General features: G+C 46.7%; 2 protein-coding genes across 2 annotated transcripts in view; one reads left to right on the forward strand and one right to left on the reverse strand.

The window, feature by feature from the left end:
- LOC139274072 (zinc finger protein ZFP2-like) overlaps positions 1-15,727 on the forward strand; it is a 73,933-nt gene that overhangs the window by 16,546 nt on the left and 41,660 nt on the right. The gene's annotated exons all lie outside the window — the stretch shown is intronic.
- LOC139273452 (zinc finger protein 239-like) overlaps positions 8,045-15,727 on the reverse strand; it is a 35,112-nt gene continuing 27,429 nt past the window's right edge. The window contains exon 3 of the mRNA XM_070890357.1: positions 8,045-9,011. Within this exon, the coding sequence (XP_070746458.1) occupies positions 8,117-9,010 (894 nt within the window). The 5' untranslated portion in view covers position 9,011 and the 3' untranslated portion in view covers positions 8,045-8,116. The remainder of the gene's footprint in view (positions 9,012-15,727) is intronic.

Raw genomic sequence — 15,727 nt, forward strand, 5'->3', positions numbered from 1 at the left:
CTCATAGAAACATATAAGATTCTGACTGGACTGGACAGGCTAGATGCGGGAAGAATGTTCCCGATGTTGGGGAAGTCCAGAACCAGGGAACACAGTCTTAGGACTGAGATGAGGAGAAACGTCTTCACTCAGAGAGTTGTTAACCTGTGGAATTCCCTGCTGCAGAGAGTTGTTGATGCCAGTTCATTGGATATATTCAAGAGGGAGTTAGATATGGCCCTTACGGCTAAAGCGATCAAGGGGTATGGAGGGAAAGCAGGAAAGGGGTACTGAAGGAATGATCAGCCATGATCTTATTGAATGGTGGTTCAGGCTCGAATGGCCTACTCCTGCAGCTATTTTCTATGTTTCTATGTTTCTAGTCAGGGAGCGTCTGTAGATGAGGGAGAAATAGTGACTGGTCAGGGAGCGTCTGTAAATGAAGGAGAAATGGTAACTAGTCAGAGAGCGTCTGTAAATGATGGAGAAATGGTGACTGGTCAGGGAGCATTTGTAAATGAGGGAGAAATAGTGACTGGTCAGGGAGCATCTGTAAATGAAGGACAAATGGTGACTGGTCAAGGAGAGTCCCTCACCAAAATTACAGAGGGGAAGTTTATAGGGAAGGATAGATTATTGGAAAGAGGGATGGAGCCAGCTTCAAAACCTCCTGGGAAGGAGAGGGAGGGGAACCAGTGTGTGTAGAACTGAACCCAGTCAGAGTCTGCACCTTCAGGGGAGGGGAACCAGTGAGTGTAGAACTGAACCCAGCCAGAATCAGCGCCTTCAGGGGAGGGAGAGAGGGGAACCAGTGAGTGTAGAACTGAAGCAGCCAGAGTCAGCACCTTCAGGGGAGGAGAGGGAGGGGAACCAGTGAGTGTAGAACTGAACCCAGCCAGAATCAGCACCTTCAGGGGAGGTGAGGGAGGGGAATCAGTGAGTGTAGAACTGCACCCAGCCAGAGTCAGCACCTTCAGGGGAGGGAGAAAGCTCAGCTAGCAGGAAAAGAAAGTTGGAACTGGTGCAATGTGTTTGGATTTCAGCACAGAGGGAGGTAGTGTGAGTAAAATGAGGATTTACATCTTTGGGAAATAAGTTCTAAATTTCTATCCTGTACTTGTTGTAATAACTTTTGTAAACTCTTTTTACCAGTCTAGACCTGATAGAGGTCTTTAAAATTATGATCGTGTTCGATAGGGTGGACGCAGAGAAAATGTTTCCACTTGTGTGGGAGTCGAAAACTAGCAGCCATTAATATTAGATAGTCACCAGTAAATCCAATGTGGAATTCTTTACCCAGAGCGCTACCATATGGAGTGGTTGAGACGAATAGCACAGATGCATTTCAGGGGAAGTTAGCTATGTACATGAGGGAGAAAGGAATAGAAGGATATGCTGATAGGTTTGGATGAAAATGGGTGGGAGGAGACTCGTGTGGAGCATAAACATCGGCACGGACCAGTGGGAGCCAATATTAGTCAAAAACTACTTCTTGGACATTTCTGACCGTCCAATATTAGTGGGGACTGAACCCATCACACAGCTCTGTGTCAGATTGAATTATTCCTCTCTCCAGCCTGTAACCGATGAAACTTGTAACACTGAGGCTGAAACACTGGGGGTGCAGGCAGTGCTGGGCACAGAGGGAGAAGCAAACCAGATTCAAAGTGGGCATACTGCCTTTGTCCTAGACCTGACTTTTCCGCTGTTCTGGGGCCCAGTGGACTTTCACTGATCCGGGGCATCTCTGTTGTGTCATAGCTCCATTTGGAACAGCAGAAGACCTTTCAGCCCCTCGGGCCTGCTCCACCATTCAATTAGATCAGGGCTGATCTGTACCTTAACTCCATTTATCCACCTTTATTCCATAACCCTTGGAACAATTACCTAACAAAAATCTATCATCTCAGTCTTGAAAGCTCTATTTGACCCCCAGCATTCACAGCCATTTGGAGGAGAGTGCCACATTTGCACTGGCCTTTGGGTGAAAAAGTGCTGCCTGATTTCACTCTTCAATGACCAAGCTCTAATTTTAAAATTATGGTTATAAAGAGCTGAAGGTGGAAAAAGACCTGTAGGGAGGGAATTCCAGAGCATAGGGCCTTGGCAGCTGAAAGCACGACTGCCAATGGTGGAGCGATTAAAATAGAGGATGAGCAAGATGCCAGAATTGGAGGAGTATAGATATCTCAGAGGAGGTTAGAGAGATAGGGAGGAGTGAGGCCCTTGGAGGGTCTTGAAAACAAGGGTGAAAATGTTAAAGTTGAAGAGTCGCTCTCCTTATCTCTTAGTCATCAATCCATCCCCATCCTGACTATGTTAACCACGGATGGGTTGCGCCATGTATTGCCACATATTTCCAGATCTCATCTCTTATCTTAGTTGAAGAAACAGCATGTCCCTCTTGGGAATGTGTAAGTTTCTGTTAGCAGAATACGAACTTACCACTGGCCTCGCACGGTACCAACAAGTCTGTTGCACGAGCAATTTCCAGTGTTTAGGGTCTTTAGATATGTGGGTCTCTTAGCAACTGCCATTCTTATCTGGGTAAAGGCCTTCTCTTGAGCAGGGTGTTTATCATTTCAGTATTCTCTGTCTTTGAGTTTCCAAACTGTCTTCTGTTCACACACAGACAAGATTCTACTTCCCTTTTCTCCACATTCGCTCTCTGGCTAAAATGGTCAAGCAAAGCACGCTGGGATATCCCGGCCATTTGGGCCACTTTAAAACATTCTAACAGTGCGGAGCAGGAAGAGAAGCCAGAAGAGAGGTGGAGTCGGACATTTGGCCCCTCGAGCTTGCTCCACCATTCACTGCGATCATGGCTGATCTACCTCAACTCCACCTTCCCGCACTGTCACCATATCCCTTGATTCCCTTAATATCCAAAACTCTAGTGATTCCTGCCTTGAATATAATCAAAGACTGAGCCTTCACAGCCCACCGGGGTAGAGAAATCTAAAGATTCACAACCCTGAGTGAAGAAATTTCTCCTCATCTCAGTCCTAAATGGCTGACCCTTTACTCTGAGACTCCGAGTTCTTTCCTCTATTCATACCCATAGCTGTAACTCTCCATCCCACACTCTCCCTCCTCTGTGTGCTGAAATCCAAACATTTCACATTATCTTCAACTTGTTTTCCTTTTCTCTGGGGTTGCCCCTCTGAGTACTGAATGTTTGAACTCTCAGACTGACCCTCACAGGGCAAGCAGCTACTAACATGACATCACCACCTGCTCAATTGGATATGTTAATTGAAAACGTCCAGTGAGAGAGCTTGGGAGAACTGAGAGATAATTGTAAGGACAACAACAACAACAACAACTTTTATTTATATAGCGCCTTTAACGTAGTAAAATGTCCCAAGGCACTTCACAGCAGTGTTACAAGACAAAACAGATACATTTGCTACATAAGAAGAAATTAAGGCAGATGACCAAAAGCTTTGTCAAAGAGGTAGGTTTTAAGGAGCGTCTTAAAAGAGGAAAGAGAGGGAGAGAGGTTTAGGGAGGGAGTTCTGGAGCTTAGGGCTCAAACAGCTAAAGGCACGGCCACTGATGGTTGAGCAGTTATAATCAGGGATGCTCAAGAGGGCAGAATTTGAAGAGGGCAGAATTTGAAGAGAGCAGACATCTCGTCAAGTTATGAAGCTGAAAGAGATTACAGAGATAGGGAGGAGCAAGGCCATGGAGGGATTTGTAAACTAGGATAAGAATTTTGAAAATGAGGTGTTGCTTAAGGTGGAGATAGACAGATTTTTAAGCACTAAGGGAGTCAAGGGTTATGGGGAGCGGGCAGGGAAGTGGAGCTGAGCCCAAAATCAGATCAGCCATGATCTTATTGAATGGTGTAGCAGGCTCGAGGGGCCAAATGGCCTACTCGTGCTCCTATTTCTTATGTTCTTAACTGGGAGCCAATGTAAGTCAGTGAGCACAGGGGTGCTGGTGAATGGGACTTGGTGTGAGTTAGCACATGGGCTTCCGAGTTTTGGATGACCTCAAGTTTATGTAGTGTAGTGTAGATAGGACTACTGTGACCAACATTAGCGTTATAATTAAACTTTAGAACAAGGATAGTAAAACTCGGAAAGGCACAAAATCAAAGACAGACTTAGAATTAAATGTTTCACTAGTGCAATAACAATTAACTGACAAGAGAGGGAAATCTGCAATTATATAATGCAATAGGGAGTTATACTGATCTTTAGCCCAATGGAAAAATAACACGTTGGTGAGGAATTCAGCAAATGAATTGAGTAAAGTTATAGATTCTCATTAGTTTCTATCTGCAGTTGTTAACTTTTGATGATATGATGTAATGTGAAATCAAACTGATGATCATATACACATAAGGGACATGTATATAAAGTCACACAATCATAGAAACTTACAGCATAGGAGGCCATTCAGCCCTTAGAAAAAGCAGTTGTGCTTAGTCCCAGTTTCCTGTTTTTTGTCTGTAACCCTGAAAGTTCCTCATTCTCAAATATCTGTCGAACTCTCTTAAAATTATTTATGGAATCAGCTTCCACCACCCTTTCAGTTAGAGGAGTCGAGATCCTGACCACTCGCTAAGTGAAAACAATTCTTCTCATCTGCCCTCTAGATCTTTTGTCAATGATTTTGAATCCATGACCTATTGTTCTCTTTCAACTTTATCAAACTTCTCATCACCTTGAAAACTTCTATTAGGACACCTCTTAACCTTCCCTGTTCCAAAGGTTCCATGGATGAGGGACTTCAGTCACGGGGATAGACTGGAGAAGCTGGGGTTGTTCTCCTCAGAGCTGAGAAGTCTGAGGAGATTTGATAGCGGTGTTTAAAATCATAAAGTGTTTAGATGGAGTAAATAAAGAGAAACTGTTTCCAGTGGCTGAAGGGTCAATAACTAGCGAGCACAGATTTAAGGTGATTGGCAAAAAACAGGAAACAGGAAGCGAAACATTTTGATGCAACGAGTGGTTAGGATTTGGAATGCATTGCTTGACAGGGTGGTGGATACAGATTCAACAGTAGCCATCAAAGGTGAATTGGATAAACACTTGAAGGAGAAAAAATTGCAGGGATTCAGGGAAAGAGCAGAGGAGTGGGACTAACTGGATCGATCTTCGAAAGAGCCGGTGCCGATTCGATGGGCCGAATGGCCCATTTATGTGCTATAATATTCTAGGATTCTTTACAGACGCTCCCTGCTCATCAATATTTCTCCTTCATTCACAGACACACCCTGCTCATCAACATTTCTCCTGAATTTACAGACGCTCCCTGCTCATCAATATTTCTCCTTCATCTACAGACGCTCCCTGCTCATCAACATTTCTCTTTGATTTACAGACGCTCCCTGAGAGTTTGAGCCGACATTGCGCATGTGCTGTCCACTCCTTCGGGCCGGAGGAAGCCGGGAGCCGGCGGGCAGGGGGAGAATGTTCCCCGGTTTATATCCGGGCCCGGGACCGCACTCGGTGTTTTCACCCAGAGTTTCTCTAACCCGCTCCCTGGAGCTCGCTCACCTTCCGCGTCACCGTCTGCCGCCGCCCCACCGCGCATTGTCAGCTCACACTGCCCGGGTGATTGACGGTAGCTCCCGACCAATAGCAAGAGCGGGGGCGGGACTGGCGGACCGGTCGGTCGGATGGTCCTCCAACCAATCGGTGTGTATGAGGGGCGGGGCTTGAGCCTCCCACCCCCAGTGGGCGGGGCTGAGCCCGGATCTCCCTCAGTGAGCACGCGCGGTGGAATTGGACCGGAGGTAGGCTGGGAATCTTTGTAAATACACGGTGTAGGCCTCAGGCCCCGAAGAGCCCACAGGCCCCGCGTTTGCCGGGTGGGCGGGGTCACGGCGCATGCGCGGCTATCTTGGTGCAGGAACCTAGAGTGGGCGGGGCTTCAGAGTCTGTTGCCAACTGGGTCCCAGTGTCCGGGAGATGTAACATCCTGGGCAACATCTTTTTCATCACCTTAGAATCAGAGAGTGGTTACAGCACGGAAGGAGGCTATTCGGCCTATCAAGGCTTTGCAGGCTCACTGCAAGAGCTTTATCTAGTCCCACTCACCCATCCTTTCCCCATAGCCCTGCAGATTTCTCTCCTCCTGGTATTTATCCAACTCCCTTTTGAAAGCCGTGATTGAGTCTGCCTCCACTATCCTTTCAGACAGTGCATTCTAGATCCTAACCACTCACTGCGTAAAAAGGTTTTTTCTCATGTTGCCTTTGGTTCTTCTGCCAATCACCTTAAATTTGTGTCCTCTGGTTCTCAACTGCCAATGGTAACAACCCCAGCTTCTCCAATCTATCCATGTAACTGAAGTGCCTCAACCCTGGAATCATTCTTTTCTGCACCCTCTCTAAGGCCTTCATATATTTACTAAAATGCAGTGCCCAGAATTGGGCACAGTACTCCAGTTGAGGTCAAACCAGTATTTTATACAGGTTCATCATAATATCCATGATTTTGTACTCTATTCATGAAGCCCAGAATCCCGTAAGCTTTATTAACTGCTTTCTCTACCTGTGCTGCCACCTTCAACGATTTGTGCACATATACCCCCAGGTCTCCCTGTTCATGGAACCCCTTTAAAATTGTACCCTTTAGTTTATATTGCCTCTCCTAGTTCTTCCTACCAATATGTACCACTTTGAACTTTTCTGTGTTAAATTTTATCTGCCATGGGTCTGCCCATTTCACAAGCCTGTCTATGTCTTCCTGAAATTTACTATCCTCCTCATTGTTCACTATACTTCCAAGTTTTGAGTCATCTTCAAATTTGAAAGTTGTGCCCTGTTACTTAAGCCTAAGTCATTGCTATATATCAAGAAAAGCAGTGGTCCCAGTACCGACCCTTGGGGAACACACTGTATACCTTCCTGTAGTCCGAAAAACAACTATTCACCACTACTCTGTTTCATGTCACTTAGCTAATTTCGTATCCATGCTGCCACTGTCCCTTTTATTCCATGGCCTTCAATTTTGCTGGTATTGGTAACATGCCCAGGATCACTAAACACAAAACCCAGTCTGTTAATCACTTTCAACTACTGGACTTAGCGTGTGCCCCACAGCGTCTCTTCCACATTCAATATGTGAATAGAGCATCATGCCTACAAAGCTGGGTTAAGTTTATATCCATTCAGCAAATGTATTTAACAAAAGCCTGCAGGCCGATGAGAGACTGTTAAGGTGCCAGTGTGCTGCTGGTTTGATCTGCATTTTTCCTGTAATGGAAAATAACTGAACATTTCTCCCATTGTAATCTTTGCTGCAATGAAATGTGTGTCTTTTAATAAGCCTTACGTCCTTGCTCATGTCTGCTGCAATTGTGCAGAAAGGGGATGTGTAAAGAGATGGTCTTTGTACGGAGAGTGACACAGCCTTGTGGTCACAGTCAGAACAATGCAATGATTTATTTGTGGTTATGGACTGAGCAGGGTCAGTTCATGAATGCTCAAGCTAAGAGGTGCCAGGGATCGGAGGAGCGGCAGTAAATAAAATCTAAATGTAAATTCCGATGTAGTTTGTCTTCATTTATTCCTATTTTAATCATTTTTGCTGAATGTGGCCCACGGCAAGTGCCAGGATATTGGATCACATCCGCCACAGGAAATGAATGTGACAGCCCTGAGATAGACAATGTCAACCTGATTCCCCCCATTCACCAACCTAACAACTTCTTTACAAACTCAAGCTGTTGAAGATAGGGGCAAGGGGCTCACAGAGCATCCATTTCATCTCTCTAAACACCCTTGGGTAGATATCATCTGGACCTTACATGTCTCAAGATTAACCTACACAGAGAGTTTGCTGTCAGTGAAGAGAGACAAGAAGGACCAAAGTGCCGTTTGTTCCTCTCAGTGTGGTCCTGAAGGACTGTGTCCAGGCTGCAGTTCTGTTCCTGTACGATCCTCCCCCGAGATTGTCCTTTCTGAGCTCCAGCCAGGTGATGCTAAACACTCCAGGTGGGAAAGACAAAAATCTACAACAATATGTTGAAAGCAACGGTAATTTATTTGCCTATATCCCAAATATTAAACTCCAGCCAGTTACCGGGGTTATTAACAAACCCCAACTGTCAGAATGAACATGGTTCAGTCCTGGATGTGATGAACAGTAGCACGAACAGCAGAATCCAATCCCTGCAGTCACTTATGAACTCGCTGGTGTGTCAGCAGGTTGGATGACCGAGTGAATCCCTTCCCACACTCGGAGCAGGTGAACGGTTTCTCCCCAGTGTGAACTCGCTGGTGTTCAGTGAGGAGGGATGACCGAGTGAATCCCTTCTTACATTCGGAGCAGGTGAATCGCCTCTCCCCAGTGTGAACTCGCTGGTGTGTCAGCAGGCTGGATGACTGAGTGAATCCCTTCCCACACATGGAGCAGATGAATGGTCTCTCCCCAGTGTGAACTCGCTGGTGTTTCAGCAGCTCGAATGAAGTAGAGAAACCCTTCCCACAATCAGAGCAGGTGAACCGCCTCTCCCCAGTGTGACTTCGCTGGTGTGTCAGCAGGTGGGATGAATTAGAGAATCTCTTCCCACACTCAGAACAGGGGAACGGCCTCTCCCCAGTATGAACTCGCTGGTGTACAGTGAGATGGGATGAATGAGTGAAACCCTTTCCACACTCCGAGCAGGTGAACGGCCTCTCCCCAGTGTGAACCCGCTGGTGTGTCAGCAGGTCGAATGAAGTAGTGAACCCCTTCCCACACTCAGAGCAGGGGAATGGCCTCTCCCTAGTGTAAATTTGCTGGTGTTCAGTGAGAAGGGATGACTGAGTGAACCCCTTCCCACACTTAGAGCAGGTGAATGGCCACTCCCTAGTGTGAACTCGCTGGTGTCTTGATATGTCAGAGGATCGGCTGAAGTCTTGTCCACACACAGAGCACGTGTAGCATTTCTCCCCACTGTGAATGGTGCATTTTGCTTCCATATTCGAAGGCCGATGATAGTCATGTCCCGATGAATCGAGTGACACTGTCAGATCTTGACATGATGTTTGGTTTGAGTTTCGCATCTGCAAATCCTCCCCTTCTATCATGCTGCAAAATGAATTTTAAACAGGAAGTCGGGAGTGTGAGAGAGAATCCACAAAAACATCAAAGTAGTTGTGAAATTGAGCTTATTGAATCTGATCATTTATGGGGCTGGAGAAATGTCACCATGAAAGCTGCCAGATTGCAGTAAAAACCTAACTGATCACTGTAGTCCTTCAGGGAAGGGAACCCACCTTACTTGACAGTCCCATATTAGAAATTGTCGGTTCTACTGGATTCAGAAGTACTAGGGATAAAACCCAGCAGCTTCTCCTCCATCCCCACTCCAGCTGAAACTGATGCAACAAACAGACAGCAGGCCTGGGACCGACTTCCGCATCCAGCGTTCACTCTGATACAGAACATCTGGAATTGCTGGGCCTGTTGTATAAATGCAAGTTGTTGTTGTCCCTGGGTTTCCTGGTGCTGGGCCTAGCAACACTGAGTCGTATCCCGAGAGCCACACTCAGTGTTGCTGATGCAGCGGTCGCTCTGGGGGATTCCACCACTGGGGGTGTACATGAGGATTCCAGCCCTGGGGCTGTACCTGGGGATTCCAACACTGGGACCGTACATGAGGATTCTAACCCTGTGAGTATACATTGGTATTCTAACTCTGTGAGTATACATGGGGATTCCAACCCTGGGATTGTACATGGGGATTCTAACCTTGGGACTGTTCATGGGGATTCTAACCCTGGGACTGCACATGAGGATTCTAACCTGAGATTGTACATGGTGATTCTAACCTGTGATTGTACATGGGGATCCTAACCCTCGGACTGTATATCGGGATTCCACCCGAGGACTGAATATTGGGATTCTAACCCTGGGACTCTACATGGGGATTCCAAACCTGGGATTGTACATGGAGATTTCAACCCTGGGACTGTACATAAAAAATAGGAACATATGAAATAGGAGCAAGAGTAGGCCGTATGCCTCCTTGAGCTTGCTCCGCAATTCAAAAAAATAATGGCTGTTCATCGACCTCTACTCCACTTTCCCACCTGATCTTCAAATCTCTTGATTCCTCGAGAATCCAAACATCAATCTCAGTTTTGAATATACTCGAAGGCTCAGCATCCACAGCCCTCTGCGGCAGGGATTCGAAATGCTCACAACCCTGAGTGAAGGATTTCCTCATCTCTGTCTTAATTGGCCTTATCCTGAGACTATGCCCCTGAGTTGTACACACTCCAGCCAGGGGACACAACTTACCCTGTCAATCCCCTTCAGATGTGGAACATGGGGATTCCAAATGTGGCACTGTACGTGGGGATTCTAACGCTGCGACTGTAGATGGTGATTCTAACCCTGGGACTGTACCTGGGGATTCTAACCATGGGACTGTACCTGGGGATTCTAACCATGGGACTTTACATGGGGATTCTAACCCTGGGACTGTACATGGGGATTTAAACTTTGCGACTGTACAGACATATTCTAACTCTGGGTTAGTACATGGATATTCTAACCCTGGGGCTGTACATTGAGGATTCTAATCTTGCAATTGTACGTGGGGATTCGAACCCTGGGACTATACATGGTGATTCCAACCCTGGGACTGTACATGGGGATCCTAACCCTAGGATTTTACATGGGGAACCTAATCCTGGGATTGTACATGGAGATCCTAACCCTGGGATTGTACATGGAGATCATAATCATGGGACTGTACATGGGGATTCCAACCCTGGGACTGTACAGGGGGGGGGGGGGGCAATTACATCCAATTATGTTACAATAGTGTTGCAAACCGTAAGGTCAACACTCACTCGCTCCTTCAGGAGAGATGGTGAAGAAATCCGGTGTGTGGAGAATGAGAATAAAATAACTGAGTCACTGATGTTCTCTCCCGGGTATTGGAACTGAGTTGGGAACAGACAAGGAATCCCTCCCACTCGTTGTTCCTGCACGAATATGGCCGTGCGTGCGCACTGCTTCTTGCTGATTCACGATGGCGGAGCACTGAACCTTCCCAAAGATGGCAGCCATTAATCTGGGCTTGTTACAGGGAGAAAGCACCGAAGCTGCAAACGCGAGACCTTCCGCTTATTATTCGGGCTTTCCGGCCTACATCAGTTCTTTATGAAGCCTCCCCGTCACCCACCAGGTCCTTTACTCTCCGGCTCCTCGCATCCGTCGGCCGCTTTACGGAGCCCGTCTGCAGCCTGTGGCCTATTCCCGCACTCACTGCGCATGCTCCAAACACAGCCTGCTACCGCGCCTGTGCACTGGGCTCCTGTAGTCTGGGTGCAGCACATTCTCCCCCGCAGGGCATGCTGGGTAAAAGCCCATATTCGTGAATAGGAAATAATTTTCTGTGACTGACTTGAGCTAAGTTAACAATTTATAGAGAAACCCATGTACACAGTCACTCTGTCATGGTTCAGTCCCGGATGTGATTAATAACAGAAGTGGCTCGGTAGCATCACTACTGACTGAGCAGGCCGACTCCTGAAGGACATAACTGTCAGACTGGGTTTGCAGCAGGTGATGAAAGAACCAACACGAGGGGAAAACCTACTCGACCTCGTCCTCATCAATCTATCTTTCGCAGATGCATCTGTCCTTGACAACATTGGTAGCAGTGATTGCTGCACAGTTATAGTGGAGATGAAGTCCTGTTTTCACGCTGAAGATACCCTCCATCGTGTTGTGTGGCACTAGCATTATACTAAATGGGATAAATAGGAAATACCACCAACAATGTCTCCGCAAGATCCTACAAATCCCCTGGGAGGACAGACGCACCAACATTAGCATCCTCGATCAGGCCAACATCCCCTGCATTGAAGCACTGACCACACTTGATCAGGTCCGCTGGGCAGACCACATTGTCCGCATACCAGACATGAGACTCGCAAAGCAAGTGCTCTACTTGGAACTCCTTCATGGCAAAGGAGCCAAAGGTGGGCAGAGGAAACGTTACAAGGACACCCTCAAAGCCTCCCTGATAAAGTGCAACATCCCCACTGACACCTGGGAGTCCCTGGCCAAAGACCGCCCTAAGTGGAGGAAGTGCATCCAGGAGAACGCTGAGCACCTCGAGTCTCATCGCCGAGAGCATGCAGAAATCAAGTGCAGGCAGCGGAAAGAGCATGCGGCAAACCTGTCCCACCCACCCTTCCCCTCAACGACTATCTGTCCCACCTGTGACAGGGACTGTGGTTCTCATATTGGACTGTTCAGCCACCTAAGGACTCATATTAAGAGTGGAAGCAAGTCTTCCTCACTTCTAAAGGACTGCCTATGATAATAATGAAATGGGATAGATTCAGAACAGATACAGATGCTCAAAACTGAGCATCCATGAGGCGCTGTAGGTCATCATCAGCAGTAGAATTGCATTCTGCCACAATCTGTAACTTCATGTCCAGGCATAAAACTTGTATTTATATAGCACCTTTAATGTAGTGAAATGTTCCAAGGCGCATCACAGGAGTATTATGAGATTTTTTTTTAATTTGACACCGAGCTGCCTAAGTAGAAATTAGCATAGGTGACCACAAGCTTAATCAAAGAGGTATGTTTTAAGGAGCATTTTAAAGGAGGAAAGATAGATAGAGAGTTAGAGAGGTTTAGGCAGGGAGTTCCAGAGCTTGGGGCCTAGGAAACAGAAGCAATGGCCACCACTGTTTGAGCAATTGTAATCAAGAGGGCAGAATTAGTGGAGAGCAGGCAGCTCGGAGAGATGTGGAGTTGGAGGAGATTACAGAGATAGTGAGGGGGGAGGCCATGGAGGGATTTGAAAATAAGGATGAGAATTTTAAAATTGAGGCATTGCTTAACTGGAAGACAATGTAGGTCAGCGAGCACAGGGATGATGGGCAAGCGGGACTTAATGCGAGTTAGGACCCGGGCAGCCGAGTTTTGGATCATCTCTTGTTTACGTCGGGTAGACTGTGGGAGGCCAGCCTGGAGTGCATTGGAAAAGTCAAGTCTAGATGTAACAAAGGCGTGGATGAGGACTTCAACAGCAGATGAGCTGAGGCAAGGGCAGAGATGGATGATGTTACGGAAGTGAAAATAGGAGGTCTTAGTTTTGCTGCGGAAATGTGGTTGAAAGCTCATTTTAGGGTCAAATATGACACCAAGGTTGAGAACAGTGTGGTTCAGCCTCAGACAGAAGTTGGGGAGAGGGATGGAGTCAGTTGGTATGGAACGGAATTCGTGGTGGAGACCGAAAACAATAGTTTCAGTCTTCCCAATATCAATTAGTATATCCCTGACTGTACCATTACCATGAAGGCACGGGACCAACTCTGGTTCAATGAGGAGTGCAGAAGAGCATACCAGGAGCAACAACAAGCGTACCAAGCTGGGGGAGCTGCAACACAAGACTGCATGCATGCTAAGCAGCATGCTATAACAGAGCTAAGCAATTCCGCAATCAACAGATCAGATCAAAGCTCTGCACATGCGGTTGTGAATGGTGGTGGACAATTAAGCCACTAACGGGGGGAGGCTCCTTGAATATCCCCATCCTCAATGATGGCGGAGCTCAGAATGCAAGTGCAAAAGACAAGGCTGAAGCATTTTCAACCATCTTCAGCAGGTAGGTACAGCAAGTAATCAGGCAAATGAAATGCTGGGCTTTATTGCAAGGGAGATGAGTATAAAAGCAGGGGAGTCCTGCTTGAACTGTATAGGGCATTGTTAAAACCTCACCTGGAGTACTGTGTACAGTTTTGGTCTCCTTATTTAAGGTAGGATATACTTGTATTGGAGGCAGTTCAGAGAAGGTTCATGAGGTTGATTCCTGAGATGGAGGGGTTGTCATATGAAGAAAGGTTGAGCAGTTTGGGCCTATATGCCTTGGAGTTTAGAAGAATGAGAAGTGATCTAATTGAAACATATAAGATTCTGAGAGGGCTTGACAAGGTAGATAGAGAGAGAATGTTTCCCCTCGTGGGGGAATCTAGAACTAGAGGGCATAGTTTCAGAATAAGGGGTCGCCCATTTAAAACAGAAATGAGGAGGAATTTCTTCTCTCAGAGGGTCATGAATCTTTGTAATTCTCTACCCCAGAGAACATAAGAAATAGGAGCAGGAGTAGGCCATACGGCCCCTCGAGCCTGTTCCACCATTTAATAAGATCATGGCTGATACAGTCATGGACTCAGGTCCACCTCCCTGCCCGCTCCCCATAACCCCTTATTCCCTTATCGGTTAAGAAACTGTCTATCTCTGTCTTAAATTTATTCAACGACCCAGCTTCCACAGCTCTCTGAGGCAGTGAATTTCACAGATTTACAACCCTCTGGGAGAAGAAATTCCGCCTCATCTCAGTTTTAAATGGGTGGCCCCTTATTCTAAGATCATGCCCCCTAGTTCTAGTCTCCCCTATCAGTGGAAACATCCTCTCTCCATCCACCTTGTCAAGCCCCCTCATAATCTTATATGTTTCAATAAGATCACCTCTCATTCTTCTGAATTCCACTGAGTAGATGCCCAACCTTCTCAACCTTTCCTCATGTCAAACCTTTCATCTGTGGAATAAACCTAGTGAATCTTCTCTGAACTGCCTACAAAGCAGTTAAATATGGAAACCAAAACTGCACGCAGTATTCCAGGTGTGGCCTCACCAATTCCTTGTATAGCTGTAACAAGGCTTCCCTGCTTTTATACTCCATCCCCTTTGCAATAAAGACCAAGATTCCATTGGCCTTCCTGATCACTTGCTGTATCTGCATACTAACCTTTGTGTTTCATGCACCAGGACACCCAGGTCCCACTATACTGCAGCACTATGCAATTTTTCTCCATTTAAATAATAACTTGCTCTTCGATTTTTTTCTGCCAAAGTGCATAACCTCGCACTTTCCAACATTATACTCCATTTGCCAAATTTTTGCCCACTCACTTAGCCTGTCTATGTCCTTTTGTAGGTTTTTTGTGCCCTCCTCACACATTGATTTTCCTTCCATCTTTGTCATCATCATCATAGGCAGTCCCTCGGAATCAAGGAAGACTGGCTTCCACTCTTAGAATGAGTCCTTACATAGCTAAACAGTCCAATACGAGAGCCACAGTCCCTGCCACAGGTGGAACAGACAGCCGTTGAGGGGAAGGGAGGGTGGCACAGGTTTGCCGCACATTCTTTCCACTGCCTGCGCTTGTATTCTGCATGCAGTCAGCGATGAGACTCAAGGCATTCAGCGCCCTCCCGGATATGCTTCCTCCACTTAGAGTGGTCTTTGGCCAGAGACTCCCAGGTGCTGGTGGGGATGTTGCACTTTATCAGGGAAGCTTTGAGGGTGTTCTTGTAACGTTTCCTCTGTCCACCTTTGGCTCGTTTTCCATGAAGGAGTTCAGAGTAGAGTGCTTGCTTTTCGAGTCTCGTGTCTGGCATGCAGACAATGTGGCCTGCCCAGCAGAGCTGATCAAGTGTGGTCAGTGCTTTAATGCTGGGGATGTTGGCCTGGATGAGGACACTGATCTTTGTATCTTCACTGTGGAGGCTCGATCTTTGAATATATTTAAGGTGGAGATAGACAGATTTTTGAATGATAAGGAAGTCATGGATTATAGAGACCAGGCGGGGAAGTGAAGTTGAGGCCAGAATCAGATCAGCCATGATCTTATTGAATGGCGGAGCAGGCTCACGGGGCTAAATGACTGACTCCTGCTCCTATTTCTTATGTTCTTATGTTCAGCCAGAAGTGCCGAGTGGATGATCCATATCGGCCTTCTCCTGAGGTCCCCACTATCACAGG

This window comes from Pristiophorus japonicus, chromosome 9 (genome assembly GCF_044704955.1).
Source record: "Pristiophorus japonicus isolate sPriJap1 chromosome 9, sPriJap1.hap1, whole genome shotgun sequence".
Classification (NCBI taxonomy): Eukaryota; Metazoa; Chordata; class Chondrichthyes; family Pristiophoridae; genus Pristiophorus; species Pristiophorus japonicus.